The 20,773-nt window shown below is 48.0% G+C and overlaps 1 protein-coding gene across 1 annotated transcript; it reads left to right on the top strand.

The window, feature by feature from the left end:
- The first annotated feature begins 1,964 nt into the window (after positions 1-1,964).
- On the top strand, positions 1,965-19,569 carry LOC137604639 (inactive dipeptidyl peptidase 10-like). Its single transcript, XM_068328541.1, has 26 exons — positions 1,965-2,112; positions 8,185-8,296; positions 8,390-8,485; positions 9,454-9,548; positions 10,338-10,412; positions 11,468-11,520; positions 11,684-11,765; positions 11,945-12,065; positions 12,181-12,335; positions 13,317-13,414; positions 13,489-13,612; positions 13,687-13,725; positions 13,907-14,014; positions 14,100-14,191; positions 14,276-14,323; positions 14,499-14,620; positions 14,882-14,929; positions 15,299-15,397; positions 15,933-16,002; positions 16,087-16,257; positions 16,336-16,390; positions 16,483-16,582; positions 17,180-17,238; positions 17,359-17,428; positions 17,689-17,762; positions 18,197-19,569. The coding sequence occupies exons 1-26, from the start codon at positions 2,056-2,058 to the stop codon at positions 18,326-18,328; spliced, it is 2,355 nt and encodes a 784-aa protein (XP_068184642.1). The 5' UTR covers positions 1,965-2,055; the 3' UTR covers positions 18,329-19,569.
- The last annotated feature ends 1,204 nt before the right edge of the window (positions 19,570-20,773 follow it).

Below are 20,773 nucleotides of genomic sequence, written 5' to 3'. Positions count from 1 at the left end.
ACATGTTTCAACATGGAGCTGCTCTCTGGGGGAGCGCCCCTCACGCCCCCACTTCAACACCCCCCCACACCTCCTCATACGTCCTCCATTAATTATGAATGAGACAGTCGTCCCTGAAGAACTGGAGATGTGCTGATGAAGGAGGAGGCCAGATCCTCAGAGGTCCTCTGCTGCAGCAGGAGATGATTGGTGCTCCTGTGAGGAGAGAGGAGGTGAATCTGGAGGGAGGAGGAGAAGGAGGAGGAGACGGTTCAGAGTTCTGTCTTCATTTAATGTAGTTAAGAAAAGAGTTGTTTAATTATTGTTATTACTATTAATAATAATCATATTACTTCTTATTATTTTATTGTTGACATCAGATCACAATACTCACATCATGTGATCTGATGTGGTTTCTTATTTATTGAAGTTTCAGTAATAATTGATGATGATGGTCGACCACTCGTCCTCCATCTACCCCCCCCCCGGGTCATGTGGTGTCGATGAAACAGTAAGTTCATTTCAAAGCGTTCTTTGTCGTTGTTTGATCTAAAGGTGACCAAAGGGGAGGAGTCTTGTGAACTTTGCTGGCATTGGTCGGTAGTCCGGCGACGATACGCTGTTGGTACACAATCATGGTGTGTGTGTGTGTGTGTGTGTGTGTGTGTGTGTGTGTGTGTGTGTGTGTGTGTGTGTGTGTGTGTGTGTGTGTGTGTCTGTGTCTGTGTGTGTGTGTGTGTGTGTGTGTGTGTGTGTGTGTGTGTGTGTGTGGAGGGCGGGGCTCACACTTCACATCCATGAAGGAAGACTTTGTTGTTTGTATTTAGCGTTAGCATCCGTCCCAGGCTAATGGACAGTGACATGACTCTGCAGCGGGATGGCATCCAGTCACATGACCTCTGACCCCACTGGAGATGAACAACAGCAAAGAAAACAGTCAATAAAGCTTTAATATTCTGTGTCCGACGGTAAGTTCAGGATCTGCAGTTTCTGTAAATTTTAAGTGTTTTCCTGTAGAGTTGAGTCTCCTTCTGTCTGATGTTCTCCTGACGTTCTGATGTTCTCCTGCTGCTCCCCTGATGTTCTCCTGACGTTCTCCTGCTGTTCTCCTGACGTCCTCCTGATGTTCTGATGTTCTCCTCAGGAGATGCTGACGGTTCTCTTTGCAGTAACAGAACATCAGATACTGACGTTTGCCTTGGTAACTTCTTTCTTCTGGACTCTTCATGGTGAAGCAGCAGTGTCATCGATCACCAATAGAGACTCATTGATCAGAAGCTTCTGATCGATGTGTTCGATGGATCCTCTGGTCTTCACTGCAGATTCTGCTCCTTAGCGTTTGATGATGCTAAGCTAACAGCAGACAGTGATGCTTATTGGCACTGATGTGACCTGGCTGCATCGTCACGGCAACAGAAGAGGTGTTGACCTCCAAATGTCAGGTTGGCTGACGACCTCCAGTTACCTCTGACCCCCGGAGACGCTGCTGAAGCATCAGAGGTCGAGAACGCTGATGGTTTGAGGTATCTGTTTGTTTGTTTGTTTGTTTGTAGTCAGAAACGTGGTTGCCATGGTGATGGTTCTGTTTTTAAAAACTAAATCAGTTTTTATTTCATGAAAGTTTAACAGACGACAATTTGAACGCCTCCATCTGCTTCTTTAATTACACATTTACAAGAGTAAAACAGATGGAAAAGATTATGGTATGACGTCACTGTGACGTCAGGCCGTCTTCAACGATGATGCACATTAACATCAAAACAGATGTTGCTGTCCCTTGTGACGTCATCCGTCCTCAGCAGCTTCAAACTAAAGTTGAGTCCACCTCCCGTCAGGTCTGAGGAGAGTATTATGGGATGGATGCGGGTGACGGTGACGCCCCCGTGAGACTGTCCGTTACCGTCACATGGATGAACATCCGCGCGTGACTCCGGACTCTTTACGCGCGGCGCATAGCTGGCAGCGCGCGGCTGAGAGGAGCGGGAACCGTGAACGACCGGTGTTCACCTCCAGCTGCGGCTCACCGATCGATCAGTTGATCGGTTGATCGGCTCCGGACCCCCCCAGTGTGGAACCATGAACCAGAGCGCAGGAGCAGCGCAGCACGGCCGGCGGTACTCCACCGACACGAAGGTGAGGAGGTGGGGGTTGAGGGGGTGATGATGATGATGATGATGATGATGATGATGATGATGATGTGAGGTGCAAAGTTGATGAGTCCCGAGGCGCGTGCACGGAGTTGATTGGTGAACCTGTGTGTGACCGCTAATGGACTTCAGGCTCGTTCCGGTTCGAGGAGCGCAGCTCCGTCAATGTAGTCCGTTAAGAGATGGACTACAAACATGGCGGCTCAGCATTAACAATTAATGTCTGTTTGAAGCCCCACTGTCAGCTGGGAACGCGTCACATGTCAAATAAGTGGACTGGGGGGGGGGGGTCACCTGTCCATTAGGTGGACTGGGGGGGTCACCTGTACGACAGGTGGACTGTTGTCCCTGGGGAACCTGTTGGACTGGATCTGACTGGTTGGTTCTTGGATCTAAAGGTTGGTTGACTGGAGTCACACCCAATGTGTGGACAGCTGTCAGCTCCTCACGTTGTCATGGTTACTGGTTACAACCCTGACCTGGGGCCACACCCCCTTCACCTGTCTGCTGGCTGATTGGTTGGTTTCTGGGTGGAGTATAACGTGTCAGAGAGTAACTATGAGGTACATCATGTGACCAACGGAGCGGTGGTCTTGCTGGTTCTGATGAAGCCACGCCCCTGAGGAACCAGAACGCCCCCCCCCCCTGAGTGTCGCAGGCGGTGATCGAGGTGTTTTGTTTTTTCACTCCTCTAAACAGACAGATTTAAACTCCTCACATCTATTAATAGTTTATCTGTCAGGAAAAACAGTTTGGGCTGTGAAAGCACAAGAAACCCGTTCACACCTCACTGTGAACCTGGACTGTTTCACTGTGTGAACCTGAACCTGGACTGTTTCACTACGTGAACCTGGACTGTTTCACTGTGTGAACCTGAACCTGGACTGTTTCACTACGTGAACCTGGACTGTTTCACTACGTGAACCTGGACCTGGACTGTTTCACTACGTGAACCTGGACTGTTTCACTACGTGAACCTGAACCTGGACTGTTTCACTGTGTGAACCTGAACCTGGACTGTTTCACTACGTGAACCTTGACCTGGACTGTTTCACTACGTGAACCTGGACTGTTTCACTGTGTGAACCTGAACCAGGACTGTTTCACTACGTGAACCTGGACTGTTTCACTGTGTGAACCTGAACCTGGACTGTTTCACTACGTGAACCTGGACTGTTTCACTGTGTGAACCTGAACCTGGACTGTTTCATCACGTGGCCCCGGACTGTGTCCTGTGCCAGCTGTCCTTCTTGATGGCGTTGTGAGACACTGGTGGGCGTGGTCAGGCTCCGCCCCTTTGTGTCAGTCTATTTTTAGACTACTTCCTGCTCCGGCGCGCCAGGAGCTCTTTGATGAACTGATGACTCAGCAGCGTTTCCTAGTGATCAAACGCTGTAGAAATCCGGTCGGAGCGTCACTGGAACCTTCAGACGCTCCTCTTCCTCAGCCTTCCTCTCATCACAGCAGCCAATAGGACGACAGAAATGCAATCTGAACCAAACCACTGGGACCCTGTGAACCAATCAGAAGAATGCTCCTGGAGGGGCCGGATCTGCACCTGAGCTCCCACCTGTTCCTGTCTGACTCTATTCCAACATGGGGGGGCCTGATCTCTGTGGTTCCTAACAATCATCAGTCCATGGAAGGTTTTGTGGCCAAATGTGTGGGCAGTTTCCGTGGCAACGTGAGATGGGGGACCAGATGTCGGTGAAGTAAACAAACAGCTGAGGTTAGGCTCCGCCCCTCCTCCTGGGTGATGGTTATTTTTAGCTCCTCCCCCGGGAGGGTTTATCTGGTTTAATCTGTGGTCCTTTATACGAGCCTGACCGATGCCCCCCCCCCCCGAGCCACGGTCGCCCCATCAGGACATCCCACAGAGTGTGTGTGTGTGTGTGTGTGTGTGTGTGTGTGTGTGTGTGTGTGTGTGTGTGTGTGGGTTAGCGCGATCTTGACTTCATCTTTGGAGAAAAACTACGTTGCTAATGTTAATAAAGTCAACTAGTTGCTGTTGCCTAGCAAACCAGTGGCGTCTCCTGCTGTCCCGTCCTCCTCTGGATAGGGGGGGGGTCCTATCTGAGGAGCACCTCCTCACTGTGAGGCTCCTCCTGCATCCCCATCAGACCAGCTGCGCTGACTGCTCACGACCAGCAGGGGGCAGCAGCACACCTTCACTGGTTTTTCCTCTACTGGTCGTGAAGCTTTAATTCAGTAACAGCTGATTAACACTGATCATTGATTACCTATCAGCCACCTGATCAATAGTGTTCATTATTTTAAATTCAGTCCTGAGTCTTTTCTCAGACGTGAAACCAAACCAACGTTTCATCAGATATTTGAATGAACCCAGAAAAACCCAGAGGTAGAGATAAAATAAAATAGATTAATGATAAATTAAATTCTTCTTCTTTTCCTTTTGGCTTTTCCCTTCAGGGGTCGCCACAGCGAATCAATTGCCTCCATCTAACCCTGTCTTCTGCATCCTCTTCCCTCACACCAACTACCTTCATGTCCTCTTTCACTACATCCATAAACCTCCTCTTTGGTCTTCCTCTAGGCCTCCTGCCTGTCAGTTCAATACTCAGCATCCTTCTACCAATATATTCACTATCTCTCCTCTGGACATGTCCAAACCATCTCAGTCTGGCCTCTCTGACTTTATCTCCAAACCTCTAACATGTGCTGTCCCTCTGATGTACTCATTCCTGATCCTATCCTTCCTGGTCGCTCCCAGAGAGAACCTCAGCATCTCCATCTCTGCTACCTTCAGCTCTGTCTCCTGTCTTTTCCTCAGTGACACTGTCTCTAGACCAAACAACATCGCTGGTCTCACCAGTTTTGTACACCTTTCCTTTCATTTTAGCTGAAACTCTTCTGTCACACATCAATGATAGATTAAATTAAATTAAATACAATAATAATTTTAAAAAAGTATAAATAAAGTAAAATACAATATTGATACAGTAAAATAAAATAAAGTTAAAAAAAATATATAAATAAAATGATAAAATAAAATACATTCATGACAAAATAAAATAAATAATGATGATAAAAAATATGTAAAATAAAATGGTGATAACATAAAATGCAATAATGATAAAATAAAATACAATAATGGTAAAAAAAAGAAAAAGAAGAAGAAGAAATAAAATAAAATGATGGGACCCAATCAGAAACTGAAGCAATGAGCCGAGCCCGACAGGAGAACTGGAGGGAACTCTGTTGAATAAACAACAAATTATTAACAAAATACAAGTATCAAATAATATTAATAACAAAACGAAAAAATATATTATAATTTAAACCAAACAATGAGCTGAAAGACACTAAAACATCCCCTGACTTTAAGCCTCAGGCTGTAATTCTCTGTTCCTCATCAATACTATTGATCTGAGGAGCTTCAGCGGTTCCGTCCAATCAGAGGACGTCTGGAGGCCGGCGCAGGGCTCTGATCAAACCATCAGCCGCCGCCCTTCCTGTGGCTTTGAAGCGCCGCTGTGACTGACGTGACATTAAGACGACGCCTTTGATATCCCACGATCTTGGAGGAGCTCTCGCCGTCAGAAGTCGCTATCAGGCGGCGGACAGGCGCATAAACACCGGGGGGGGGGGACTCGGACCGCCTCCTCAAGGATGCTGGTCGCGTCCGCGGCGATGAAATATTCATCCTCCTCCTCCTCGTCTCCCGGCTGAGGGGCGAACCGACCGGCGCCGCGCTGGACGCCGCATCGCCCCCGGCAACCAACGCTGCAGCGAGGCCGGCTTTGATGTCAGATCCATGTTTCATCCCTCAGCTGTCTGGGGGGGGGGCTCATCTGTTTAACACCACCTCCTGTCTGCTGTGCTGTGATTGGCTGCTGCAGTAGTGCCTGTAGAGTCACGCTTCACTGTTTGGGCTAATTAGCTTGTCGCTAAGGAAGTACGGATAGTGGCTCGTTGTGTGTTGAGGCTGATGCTAGCAGAAAGGCTAAGTTAACAGTGAAAGGAGCTGATTGACGTCATGATGATGTCATCAAGGTGGCATCTCAACTTTTAGCAGTGCTATAGCTAACGTTAGCTACATCATTGCTAATGTTGGCCAATATCTGTCACCACTAGCCAAACACTTTTCTGTTTCTGACAGTTTGAAGTCAAACTCTGTCCCGATTGGAACATCGACCCGTTCTGGGCTCAGGGTTCTGACCCGCCCCCCTCCAGCTGTTGTCCAATCAATGCTGAGCGTCTCCAGGGAGGCGTCAGGATGATGAGAGCCGGACCGGTTCTGTTCGTCCAAACTTTCTGCACTTTTAGAATCTCAGACTGGATTTGCGTCTGTTAGCACGTGTTAGCATGTGTTAGCCTGAGTTAGCATTAGCAACAGTAGCTCGTTGAGGTCTCCCGTCTTTCACGTCGCTGCTGTCTGAGGCTCCTTGGACGCTGACGCGTTAGCATTACGTGTCCTCTTCCTCCTCCTCCTCCTCCTCTCCATCACCATGACGACCTTCCAGAAGCATGACATGTGGAATCATCCCGTGCCACATGAGGCGAGGGTTTGATCTGGATCCAGCCTCCCGCTCAAAGCGCCGGCCTCCCATCATGCTCTGGGAGGGAGGGCTCATGAATATTAATGATGGTGCTGAATCTGGCGCCCCTGTGGACTGGAGGGGGGGGGGGGGCAGAGCCGCCCGTCTATTCACGCGGGTTTGTGACGGATCAGTCGGACGATCAGGTGAGGTCAGCCAGCGCTGGACAGTTTGAAGTGTGATGACAGGGCTTCTGATGGAGTTCCATCACCTGGAGGCGGAGCTTCTGATGGCGCTCCAGAGGAGGAACTCTGAGCGTTTCTTCGCCGTCCGTCATCACTGCTGGAGTTTCCCTTCAGGCTGTTTTCAAAGCAATAAAGTGATGAGCTCGAAAGCAGCTCCGATCGATCGGATGAATTGATCCCCCCCCAGCGAATGTCAGCACGTAAACAAACCCCCTCCTTCTGGATCCTGCTTTAATTTATCCCATATTTAAAGCAAACGGCGCGTTGCCATGCCGACAGGAGACGGGGAAACCTCTCCCTCCTTGAAGTCCCGGCGTCTCGTCATCGAGTCCCACTTCAACGCTACATTGGGGGACGCCTGGCCCCGCCCCTGCCCCTCCCCCTCGTTTAGCCCGTCAGCCAGGCGGCGAATCGGCCTCATGAAGATGAATTACGATCCGGCGGTCTGCCAGGTGGCCGGGGTACTGAGACACGGCGCCGCGTCTCCCCGCCATAAGAAGTGATGTCATCACAATGACATCAGCAGCAGCTTCGGGTCAAAGGTCAGCCTGACTTTCAGAACAGGAAACTCAGAAATCACTGGTTTGTGTTTTCTCCAGATGATGTTTTGTGAACATTAAATGTTTTTATATTAGAAGACATTGAAAGTGTTTGTGTGCTGGAACAACAAAAACAACAACAACAACAATGCTAAACGTGCTCGTCATGTCGGTGCTGAGGAGCTCTTCGTTCTCCCAGCAGGAGATTGATTCCTTTCATGAGTGATGATGATGATGATGATGATGTGATGAAGGAGCTGCAGCAGCAGCTAATGTGATGTAGTGACGGCTGCAGCTAATGAGGCTAAACAAAGAGAAAACAGCAGCAGCAGGAAGGCTGGGGAGGACGTGTGTGGGGGTTGGGGGGGGGGCTCAGGATGTTTATCTTTGAATCACCCAATTAAAAGCTTTGGAGAGCAAATAGTTCCAGAAACACACAATCCAGTCATTCCTGAAGCAACACGGATCATTTAGCGCTGCCGCCGCTAAAGAGCCCGGCACCCCTGGGAAGGAGGCCCCCGACCTCACAGGGGAGGGGGCAACCCACAAACAAGAAGGTCGTGACCTCTGGCTCCAGTCCTGCAAGGATTGTGTGTAAAATGTCTGATAAATAAAGGTTTCTTTGAATAATAATAACAGATACTTCCATTTGTAGCTGCTAAGTACCATGTCTAGTTCACTAATGCTAAGACGTCGTTAATGCCTCAGGTGAAGAAGGTGTTTATTTGCTTGTGTTTCTACTTTGTTGTGTTATTCACGTTTGTTTGTTTGTCAGGACGTTGACCCCATCGGACCCGACAGGAACTGGAAGGGCATTGGGATCTCCCTACTGGTCATCCTGGTGGTTCTCTCCTTCATCGGACTTTCCATCGTCCTGCTGTCTACAGGTAGGAGGTCAAAGGTCAAACTACTGTGCTGGCGCCACCTGCTGGCGTGTTTCTGATGCTAATCGTGTGGCGTATTTCCATGTTCCTGTGTAGATGACGATGGGAGAGGCTCCGGTTCGCCGCTGACCCTCGACGACCTCTTCCAGAGAACCTTCCAGATACACGACCCTGAGGCCAAGTGGGTCAGCGGTGAGTCTAGTGGCTAATGCTAACGGCTAGCCTCTCTGCTTCCTGTGGCTTCCCCAGCGATTAATGATCCAACACCGTCACGTCAATCATCAGAGTTCAATTTCTTACCCAACAAACTTCTGGAGCCTCGTTGATGTGGGGTTAGCGTTGGTGTCACTAGCGATGTCGCTAGCGGTCCAGCGGGGGGCGCCTTCCAGCGACATGACGAGTCGTTTGATTGCCGGGACGCTTTTAATCAGCGCTGAGACGCCCAGTCTACTTTCTCCTTTGAGGGTTTATTGATGTCAGATATCCAATCACGTTGCTGTGGAGTGTTTTATTTCGCCATCGATCTGATGCGTGCGCCGCTTCTCAATATGCAAATGCCCGTGCGTTCCCGAGCGACCGCATCCCAGTCAAGGGTTTGTTAAACACCAGCGGCGCTGGTATTTATTCTGCTGTCATCACTCCACAAAGTGTTTGGAGCGTTCGCCGCTCAGATTGATGCCTCCAAGCGATGTCACTGACATCCACAGGAGGCGGGGTCTCCGAATGATTTCCACCTGTCAGCATCAATGGAACGGCGGCGGCGGCAGGCGGCGGCACCGCTCAAATCCAGAGCTGATGTTTAATCTCGCTGAGATGCCGTTGCTCAATCAGGTCCTTGTTCTCGTCTCAGGAGACGCCGCCGTCAATCCGTCACGTTAGCTTAGCCTAACGGCTGTTAGCGCCCGCCAGCGTCTCTGGTTGTGATCGGTTTTATTTCAGTGGAACGTTTGGATTCTGACGGCTGTCTGTCAGGCTGAAACCCAGTCCCTGGAAACGTCCAATCAGAAACACCGAAAACACCTCAGGTGACCTGAGAGTCCACCAGAACCCTCAGGTGTCAGCGCCTGACGCAGCGACGTGCTAACGTTAGCCAGTGTCTGTTTCACTGTGTGAACCTGGACTCTATCACTGCGTGAACCTGGACTTTTTCACTGTTCCAGCTACAGAGCTCGTCTTCAGGAATTGGGACGGAGACATTTTGAAGTTCAACACTCAGAGAAATGAGACGGTCGTCCTGATGAAGAACACGACTTTCGTGAGTCTGTTTAGGATCCGGTTTACAATCAGTTAATGGTTTTAGAATGCTAACACTGAACTGTTTGCAACGTTAAACTGGTTGCTAACGTTAAACTGGTTGCTAACTTTAAGCTGTTTGCAACGTTAAACTGGTTGCTAACATTAATCTGGTTGCAACGTTAAACTGGTTGCCAACGTTAAACTGGTTGCCAACGCTAAACTGGTTGCTAACGTTAAACTGGTTGCCAACGCTAAACTGGTTGCTAACGTTAAACTGGTTGCCAACGTTAAACTGGTTGCTAACATTAATCTGGTTGCAACGTTAAACTGGTTGCTAACGTTAAACTGGTTGCCAACGCTAAACTGGTTGCTAACGTTAAATTGGTTGCCAACGTTAAACTGGTTGCTAACATTAATCTGGTTGCAACGTTAAACTGGTTGCAACGTTAAACTGGTTGCCAACGTTAAACTGGTTGCCAACGCTAAACTGGTTGCTAACGTTAAACTGGTTGCAACGTTAAACTGGTTGCCAACGCTAAACTGGTTGCTAACGTTAAACTGGTTGCAACGTTAAACTGGTTGCTAACATTAATCTGGTTGCTAATGTTAAACTGGTAGCTAACATTAATCTGGTTGCTAACGTTAAACTGGTTGCTAACATTAATCTGGTTGCTAATGTTAAACTGGTTGCTAACGTTAAACTGGTTGCTAACATTAATCTGTTTGCTAATGTTAAACTGGTTGCTAACGTTAAACTGGTTGCTAACACTGAACTGGTCGCTAGCGCTAAACTGTCTCTTTCCTCCAGGAGACCTTCAAAGCCTCGACCTTCGCCGTGTCTCCGGACCTGAACTTTGTCCTCCTGGGTTATGATGTCAGACAGGTGAGACCCGATGACATCACAGTGTTCTGAACACCTTCCCTCACCCCCCACCGCTTCTAAAATAACAGCAAACACAGCTGTGTTCTGTCGTCACGGCAGCGCCGCCCTTTGACACCGTGTTTACGGTGTGATGATGATGGGATAGCGGGGTGTTGTTGTTGCTGACAGAGGTGTGATGACAATCCGCCCGGATCAACCGCTGATCCACCAATGTTGCCATGGGGACAGTGGATGCGGTGGAAGTAAAGGATGCGATGACGGGTCTGGTTCCAAACATCTTCTCATGTTGAGACGTGATCCCTGCTCAGATCCAGTAGACGAGAGACTCTGGGCCACCTGGATACCCCGCCTACTGGCCCTGCCCACCAGCCCCGCCCACCTGTTCCGCTGCTTGACTTCCTGTAGGAACACACTGACGAGCTCGACGGGACGGCGGCGCCTCAGAGGCGTTCATCATCACATGACAGCACAGATGTGTGGAGAGTGATGGCTTGGCATCGCGGCGCTGCCTGTCATTTATCACAATCATGCTAGCTCTGCTAGCTGTGCTAGCTCTGCCAGCTCTGCTAACGCTGCTACACATATTATGCTCTGGTTTCGTGGACTCACTGCATCAGGAAGCGTTTCTCTGCACTGCTCTGAGCGCGTGACCCCAGCCACCGCCATCAGGCGCCGCCGCTGTGGCTCGCCCCTCGTCTCCGCCCCCCTTGTGCGTCCGTCACCGCTGACAGCCTCATCAGGGAGTCGTCACGGAGCTGTCAGCGTGACTGACGGCGTCTGGCGAGCAGCAGCGACGGGACGGGAGGAGATTGATTCTCCTTCCTGAGGATTCTGGGTGATGAATACCAGGAGGCGAGAAGCTCCGCCTCCATCCTGCTGCTGCAGCGGGTATGATGACATCACTGCCACACCTCCAGCTGATCAGCATCCAGAGCAGGACTGGGTTCTGTTGAACTGGTGACAGAACCATGATGATGATGATGATGATAATGATAGTGAAGATGATGGTGATGATAGTGATGATGATGGTGATGATGACTCTTCCTGGTCTTCAGGTCTACCGACATTCCTTCATTGCGTCGTACCTGATCTACAACCTGCACACCAGGTGAGCATCAAACGTAGTCATTGGTTGATCTGATGAGAAGTGGGGATAAGGCGTGTCTAACTCTGTCCTGTCCTATCAGAGGCGGGGCTAAAGCGTGGCTAACTCTGTCCTGTCCTATCAGAGGCGGGGCTAAGGCGTGTCTAACTCTGTCCTGTCCTATCAGAGAGGTGCGGGAGCTGAACCCTCCTGAGGTCTCTAATGCTGTCCTGCAGTTCGCCTCCTGGGGAGTCCGTGGTCAGCAGTTGGTGAGTCGTTCTGGCACCGCCCACACTGACGCTAGCAGCAAATGAACTAATGCTGATGAAGCTCCACCCCTTATGTCCTTAAAAGGAAGATAATCCTGAAACCAGACATTTGTTTTAACCGCCACATAATTCAGACATGAAAGAGCGTTTGTTTCCTCGTTTCCCTGACGACCACTCAGCTCTATGTTTTTGAGAACAACATCTACTACCAGGAGGGGGCGCTGAGCAGCTCCTGGAGGCTCACCTCGTCTGGACAGGAGAGCGTGGTCTTCAATGGCGTGCCAGACTGGCTGTATGAGGGTGAGGCGGTCACATCTTCATCATCATCATCATCATCATCATCATCACATTCATCATCTTCCCTCTGGTGTCAGACGCCAGCCCCCCCCTCTGAGCCTGCCTTCTTTCTTTCCAGAGGAAGTGTTGCATGCTGGGACGGCCCACTGGTGGTCACCTGACGGATCCAGACTGGCCTACCTGACCATCAACGACTCCCTGGTGCCCAACATGCTGTTGCCCCGCCTCACGGGGGCGCTCTACCCCCGGGGGAGGGAGTACCCTTACCCTAAGGTACGTCTGACGCCGCCGGTGACTTCAAACTTCCTGCAGCTAGCATCACGTGCTAATGCTAGCTCATCTAGCTTATGGGGCGTGACCCGTCAGTGGCTCCGCCTCCTGAGGGGGTGGGTTCTGTATGCTGGCACTGAATCAAGTGGATCTAACTGGCTTGTCGTTGAGCGTCCGTTGGACTCAAGTCTCCAGAGATCCATTTGTCTGTCTGTCAGCTGGCGCGCGCTAGCAGGATCACCCCCGAGACTCTTATTCATGGGTTTCATGGGTTTGAGGCGTTCGCTCTGCAGGAAGCTTCTAATTAGTTACAGGAAGTGTTTCACATCACAGCCTGACAGCCAGAAGTAACAGACGCTGGAAAATAACGGTGGCAGCTGGAAGACAACAGAATCCAACATGATGCGTTCAAAGCCTCCTCAAGGTCGTCTGACGTGTCATTCTGACATGTTCTCCTCATGCTCTCATTCTCATGCGCTCATCCTCTCATATGCATGCTCTCATGCTCATCCTCTCGTCCTCATTCTCTCATCCTCATTCCCACATCTTCTCTTTGTCATGCTTTCATTTTCTCATCCTCATCCCGTCATTCGCTCATCGTCTCATTTGCATGCTTGCATGTTCATCTTTTCAACCTCTCACCTCATACTCTCATTCTCTCATCCTCATACCTTCATCCTCCCCATGCTGTCATCCTCTCATCCTCACACTCTCATTTTCTCATTCTCATCCCCTCAGTCTCCATGCCCTCATCCTCTCATGTCATGCTCACAGCCTCTCATGCTCTCATGTGTGGATGGTGTCTGAGCTGCTTCGCTGGAGATTTTCTGTCTGTTTCATCATGGAATGTTTCCTATCTTTTCTGCCGTCATGCTGACCCCCCCCCCCCCCCCTCCAAAAGTAGCCTAACCTACTATAGGCTTCCTCCCTCCTTCCTCTTCTCTTGGTTCTCAGCCAATCAGATATTTGCTCCTCCCACTCCAGATGGGTCAGAACAATCCAGCCGTCAGCCTCCATGTCGTCGCCATGGACGGTGCCTCCGTGACGACTGAGCTGAGGCCTCCTTACAGCTTTGAGAAGAGGTTCGACCCGAAGCGGTCCTTCACCCGAGTCCGGGCTACTTCCGTTGCTAACAGTTACCGGTCTGTGTCCTCAGCCAGTGTTACGTTACCATGGTGATGTGGGTGACGCCAGTGAAGCTGAGCGTCCGTTGGGTCAACCGGGCCCAGAACCTGTCGGTTCTGTCTCTGTGTGACGTTGCCACGGGCGACTGCACAAAGGTGAGGTGTGGCCCGTTGCCCCGCCCCTGACACGCCCTCAGAGGACTGAAGCGTTTTGTGATGTCATCTTTCAGAGACATGTGATGTCATCAAAGGCGTGGCTGGACCGTCAGGTGAGGCTTCATGTTGGCGTCTGACAGACGTGTTCAAATAAAACGTCTGGCAAACTGCGCCGCCGTGAGTTTGCTCGCCACCTCGGACCAGACTGATGATGTCATGATGACATGATGACATCACACCTCTGGCCCCGCCTTAGACTAAAGGATTCCTTCAGACGTTGTTCATTTTTCCCAGAACGAGGAGCCACTCTTCTCCACGGACGGTTCCACGCTCTTCATCACCGCCCCACCGAAGGACGGCGGCCCCGGGGCGTTCAGACACGTCGCCGCCATCGCCAACAGCGTAAGCCCCACCCAGAAATCATTCTATCCGTCTGTCTGTCTGTTTACTCCTCCGTCCGTCTGTCTGTTGTTTCCTCGTCCATCAGTCTGACGGTCAGGAGGGGAGCGTCCGTCAGCTGACCTCTGGAGGCTGGGAGGTCACTCAGATCGTGTCGTTTGATGAGATCAATAACTCAGTGTGAGCCTGATTAACCCTTTATTATACCACACACCTCATGTTGATGACATCATGTTGATGATGTCATACATACATCTGTTTCAGGTATTTCATCAGCACAGAGGAAGATTCAACACAGCGACACCTGTACAGGTACGTGGACCAAGACCCGCCTCTACCTCTCAACTCTGTCTCCACCCATTATAATATTTAAAAGTATTTAAAAGTCAAAATTAATGAATCCAGATGCCATTTTATTGAAAACAAACAAACTCATGATGAGATTCTGTCATTTTGTTCTCACTCTGTCCTCTCCTCTTGGCCTCAGAGTCACTGCCCTCGGCCCCGCCCATAGAGCCTGCCTCACCTGCTCCCTCTTCAGAGGCAGGTGTTCCTTCTACGACGTGACCTTCAGCCCGGATCGCCACCACGTTCTGCTCCACTGCAGAGGTGATGAAGAGTCGCAGTGACATCATCATCAACAGTCACATGTTCATTTCCTGCCTCCTGAGCAGTTTAAAGCTTTTATTTTGAAGGCTTGCTGTACTTTCTGATTGGTTCAGTTCATCCACCTGGAACATTTCCTGTTTGGTTCATTTAAGTTATTTTTGGATAATTCAACCTCTGAACTCTTCAATAATTGGATTGATCAGTGTTTTTAGATTCATCCACAGGTGAAGTTTTACTTCCTGACATGAGTGATTTTTATAGGTCCTGGAATTCCTCAGACGACCCTCCACCGCCTGACCGACATGAGCCGTAAGCCCAACAGATTAATTATCGTATCAGTGGCTATTAGCAGTTAGCAGCCAGTAGCATTTAGCAGCTAATAGCACTTAGTAGCTAGTACCAATTAGCAACTAGCTTAAATGAGGTGAACATGTATACATTGTGGATGCAGGGCTACCTTCCAATCAGAGGACAGGGTTAGCTGCCATGCTAATGCCACATGGTTGTTGTTGTTGTTGTCATATTTCTATTGTTGACACTTTTTGGGACACGCCCAACATCACACTGGATGCTCCATTACATGTGCTCATTTGCTAGTATAGCATTGATGCTTTCGGTTTTACTCTAGAACAACTTTATCGTTGACCTTTCCGACCTTCGCTCCTCTTCATCAAACAGAGGTCGCGACACTGGAGGGGAACTCGATCCTGAGGGACGCCCTCATGAACCGGACCAGAACAAAGAGGGACAGGAGAACCGTTCAGGTCCACGGCTTTGGTACGTCGATGTCACTGTCACTATGGTTATGGCAGCCAGCTATTAAAATCCAGCATTGTTCCAAGCTGGAGTGTTTCTGTTCATTTTCTGTTGTTTATTTGTTGCTATTTAGTTGTTTCTCTTTATCTTATGCTGTTTATTTGTTGTTTATTCATTCCTGTTTATTTTTTGTTAATTTGTTGCTGTTTATTTGTTGTTTATTTGTTACTTTTTATTTCCTGTTGTTTATTTGTTGGTTTGTTGTTGTTTAAATGTTGCTGTTTAGTTTGTTATTGTTTATTGTTTATTTGTTTTGTTTATTAAATTTTATTTGTTGTTGTTGTTTGTTGCTCTTTATTTTTTGTTGTTTTCTGTTGATATTTATTTGTTGTTTATTTCTTGCTTTTTATTCGATGCTGTTTATTTGTTGTTTATTTGATGCTGTTTATTTCTTTTTTAATTGTTACTTTTTTGTTTGTTTGATGCTCTTTTATTGTTGCGGTTTGTTGTTTACTTGTTGTTTATTTGCTGATGAGGGCGTGTGGGTGTGTTTCAGACCTCCGTCTGGAGCTGATGGTCCCGGCGGGTCTAGATGAGGCTCAGCAGCACCCTCTGGTGCTGCTCCTGTACGTAAACCCTGTAACCAGCTAACTCCTAGCAGCTAAGCTAGCAGTTAGCGTGCTGACTGAACCCGTACCCTCCCTCCACAGCAACAGCGCCCCCGGTGGCCAGGCGGTGACCGACCGCTTCTCCCTGGGCTGGGACTCGGTGCTGGTGGGCTCGGATGACATCATCGTGGCTCGTGTGGATGGGCGGGGCCTCCAGGAGGTCCACCAGAGGCTGGAAACCGTCGATGTTCAGGACCAGGTCGCCGCTCTGGAGTAGGTGGATGGACTCCAGAGGACGCCGTTAGCCTTGATGGATAACGGGGGACTTGAGCTGGTTCTCTTTTTGTTCAGGCAGCTGGTCAGGCTTCCCTTCGTCGATGGAAGCAGAGTTGGTGTTTATGGAAAGGTGGTGTATCCTCAGCTGCTCACCAATGAATGAGTGTTTCTTCCCAACATGTGTTCATGGCGGCCATGTTTTTGTTTTTTTTGTTTTTGCAGGCGTATGGCGGATTTGTTTCCTCGCTGCTGCTTTTTTCCCATAATTCTTTGCTCCGCTGTGGCGTCGCTGTTGCTCCGATAACCGACTGGAGGCTCTACGGTGAGACGAACCAGAATTAGAATTCGTATTTGAACGTTAACACAGGTCCACCCGCAAACACCTCAGCATGCAGCAGTGTGACATTATGACGATCCACTAATGGGGATATGCTTTACGGTACTGTAGCATGTAGCGTGTAGAATGTAGCACATAGCGGGTTGTGTCACAAAGCTTAACTGCAGGACAATAAATGGATATGGTGACAGGCGTTTGTTCGTATCTCTGAGTGTTCATAAGTTGAAGACTTACTATCAATGTCGTCGGTTCTGGTACCAATCGATTTTCAGCTCCATGATTGAGTTCTAAATGTCGCCGTCGGCGGACCGGAGCGCTCGATTCTGGTGTTTCGTGTTTTCGCCTCGACGATCATAAAGCTGTGAAATCACCGCCTGAAGACAGAGAGCCGTAAAGCGTGATTTCCCCCAGCGCTTGTTTTCCTTTAACAACCCTATCTCGCTGAAATAAGACCGTCCCTGCAGAACCCCGTGAGGTGACCCGCCCCGCCCCTAAGGCGTCGCACCAACAACCAGTAAACACACCGATCGATATCAACAGTAAACCACCTGAATGTCAATGAAACCCAACTGTTCCCATCAGGCTCGGCGGCGGCGGAGAGATACTTTGGATTCCCGGGAAGAGAGGATCACAAGTACCAGGTGCGACCTTTGACCTCGTCACAGCGTGATCCATCAATACGCTATCAGCTGCTGATCAAAATCCAGCTGATCAAACACCAGATTCATAAACAATTGATGTTATTTTGTTGGCCTCATCAGGTTTCCGGTCTCCTTGGTAACGTCACAGCGACGCCCCAGAGCTTCCTCATTGTCCATGGAACAGCAGACGGTGAGTGTCAGCAAGTGGGTGGGGTCAGCTCGCCTGTAGGCGGGGCAAACTGTAATCTCCGATGCCAAGCCGGTCTGGTCTCAGCCAAATCTGGGTCGGGTCCTCAAGGCTGCAACCAATCAGGAGTGGAGTTGAATATGATTCATTCGAGCTTAATTGAAACTAGATTAAATAATTTATTATGGGATATAAATGAATGAGGACTCGTCAGTTAGCTTAGATTGTTCTGCTCCACTGACGTGTGTTTTCTTGTTTCTCAGCCTCCGTTCATTTCCAACATTCTGCTGAGCTCGTCAAACTGCTGTCGGCATCAAACGTGAACTACACCCTCCAGGTAACGCCAGCCCTCACTTAGGTCAGAGAACGGAGCTAACAAAGATAACAAATTAGGGTCTAGATTAAACGTGTTCATGGAGCTCAGATGTTCTCTAAATGGTATTGTCTTTAATTCTGACAGGAATATTTTCATGATTTTTAGTAAACTGGAAAATTAAAAATTAAAAACCCATCAACTAAAATCCTGGCTCTGGCTCATAAACCTGGACCCTCGGAGTCGGCTCAGTGCCTCCACATTTTCCTGGAAAATCAAATCTGTTTTTTTTTTTGCTTAATTAGAGAAAATCATGAAAAATGTCTTCTAGAATAAAAACATCAGATCAGACCCAAGATTTAACGGCTGTTTACTCATTCTTTTAACGTCCCGCTGCTAAATGTTTAGCATCGTGTAGAGAGAACCTCCTGAACCCGAGGCTCTTTGTTTCCTTCCAGATCTTCCCTGATGAGGGACACGTCTTCACCGCCGCCAGGAGCCGCCGCTACTTCCTCAACTCGCTGCTCGGCTTCTTCAGGCGCTGCTTCCAACAGGAAGTCGACCCCAAAGCCGCCAAAGAAGACGACTGATGTAAAACCCCAAGTGGACGACGTCCGTAGGGCTCCAGACCAGCAGGGGGCGTGAGCGAGTCTTTATTGTTAATATAGAGTCAAAGAAAACGCGAGTCACGGCACAAGTCTCTGGATTAAAAACAAAACATCAACGGGACTCATAATTTATTGTATTATTTACTCAACCAGTCCCAAGCCCAAGCTGAATCAGCCAATCACGTCACAGCATCACAAAGACCAGGAACCAGGAACCATTTGTTTTCCAGATTCGCGTTGAAAATTAAAACTCTGCAATACCGCTAGAGGCCACTGGGGGGGCAGTGCAGCAATAACTCAAGCCAGACACGACAAATGCTTACGAACACAATGTTTACGTCATAACTGCCTCCACTGTCGTACGTTTGGTCAAAGTGTTTGGACTCGTTTCTGGCCTCTAGTGGACGCGTCAATGTCAACAGGAAGTAGAAAAGGAGGTAAATTTAAAAAAGCGTTAGGAAATCAAGCCTCGTTAATGGTTATTGATCTGTTCTAATGTGATTACAAACAATAATCTAACACGCTAACACCACATTATGCCACGAAACAATATTTACAGGTGCCTTTATTTCATGACCATCAAACACATGTTGATAGCATTAGCATGAAGATGGCTAGCAGCAGTCAAACGCGCAAATGCGTACGACGTTCACGTGTTAAATTCGCTGATTTAAACCCAGTCCAGACCTTTATCCCGCGTCAGGCGTGAACACCAGACGAATGTAGCATGCTAGCATCGCTACAGGAGGCTAACGTTCTGTTAGCATTGGGCTGAGTGGAGATTAATGGGTGAAACTTTCCTTTGAATGGGTCAAATAAGACTTTAAAAGTAGAAAAGCGAATTCCGGTTGATCATGTGTTTAACATTCATAATAATGAACATTATCTACTTAGGGCTATAAATCGTACACATATATCATCGTATTACACATATTTACACTTTATTATGATCATAAAATCTACATTTATTCAGCTTTCCAGAGCAATAAGATGATAAAATGTTATCTGCACACTGAAGACACCGCATCTGATGCTTGTTTCACGCTAATGTTATGGAATGATCTTTAGCACACGGTGCATCTGTATTGTTGGATTTATTTGTCTCTCCCTGACTGTCTCATCACTCCTGACTCATATCACAAATATATGCTGTTCGTTATAGGCATCATGTTGACACTAGACGCTTCTATATCTGGGGGAATTTATATGCTCAAATAAACTGTTAGACAACACAGTCGGCGTGTTGTGTTGTTTCTGATGAGGCCATAACGGTTTGAACCGGCTGATGAAACCAATGCAGCGTTAGCGATGATGGAGGGAAGAGAACGATAAAAACAAACAGCAGGTGTGAATGATGGCGAGGGGAGGGAGTTATGATCAATAGATGTCGTAGATAGATAGATAGATAGATAGATAGATAGATAGATAGATAGATAGATAGATAGATACTTTAATAATCCCGGAGGAAATTCGCCAAAACAAGTTTCTCAACGCAGATACAAACCCAGAGAGAGTTTCTACTGAGCATAAAATGGGCTGAATGGTTCTGTTTGTAGCGGTTTGTAGTTTGAAGCATAAACGGAGATTTGGTAGCTAAGTTTTAGAGTGATGTTACTTTTAAACTGTTAGCTAGCTAGAATATACTTCTAACTTATGCTGGCTAACATTTACAATAAAGTTATTTTCAAGGTCTTAGAATAACATCTATAGTTATGTTGTCTAAAGTTTAGAATTATTGCTTTTTAAATGTTATCTAGCTACCATTTTAAATATCTAAAATATCCATAAATTTGTCATTTAACCGGTTCTCTTTACTAATGTTTAGATTTACATTGCAATTAGAACGTTAGCTAGCTAGTTAATGTTCAATGTTTAGATTACATCTAGTTAAACTATAAAAAGAACTACATTCCAAATATCAACCAGACCTTCCTGACTAACGTAGAGTCAACAGTGAAAAAAGAGAAGATTATGATAAACTATACGACGAGGCAGAAATTACACAATTTTCTGAAACAAAAAAGAATTAAACTAAAAAATATATGCCCAGACAGAAAAATGACCCAACGACAATGCTGGACTGTCATTGGCTAATAAACTAGAATGGCCTTAAAATGTAAGAGAATTGAATGAATCCTATCCAGAGGGTTTTAGGAGATGTGGACAGACCATAATATCCCATCAGTCCTGATACCTGAGGACTTACCATCATGAGCCCCGACACTCTGGTTGGTGGAAGCGTGCTAAAAACTTAATCTACCGTGTGAGTGAAATGTTGAATATTTTAGACAGGCAGAAAATGAGTTTTCAAATTTTGAAAAGCTCCGATCAAAAGTCCGTGACTCCATGATGACGGCCTTGGATAAAAAAGATGAAACACACCTACACCTCCTCCAGAATGCCAGAGTGTGTGCGTTCGCCTGGAAA

Source organism: Antennarius striatus, chromosome 12 (genome assembly GCF_040054535.1).
Source record: "Antennarius striatus isolate MH-2024 chromosome 12, ASM4005453v1, whole genome shotgun sequence".
NCBI classification, from domain to species: Eukaryota; Metazoa; Chordata; class Actinopteri; order Lophiiformes; family Antennariidae; genus Antennarius; species Antennarius striatus.
The sequence above is the reverse complement of the archived record's forward strand: the minus strand, read 5'-3'. Positions and strand labels throughout refer to the sequence as shown.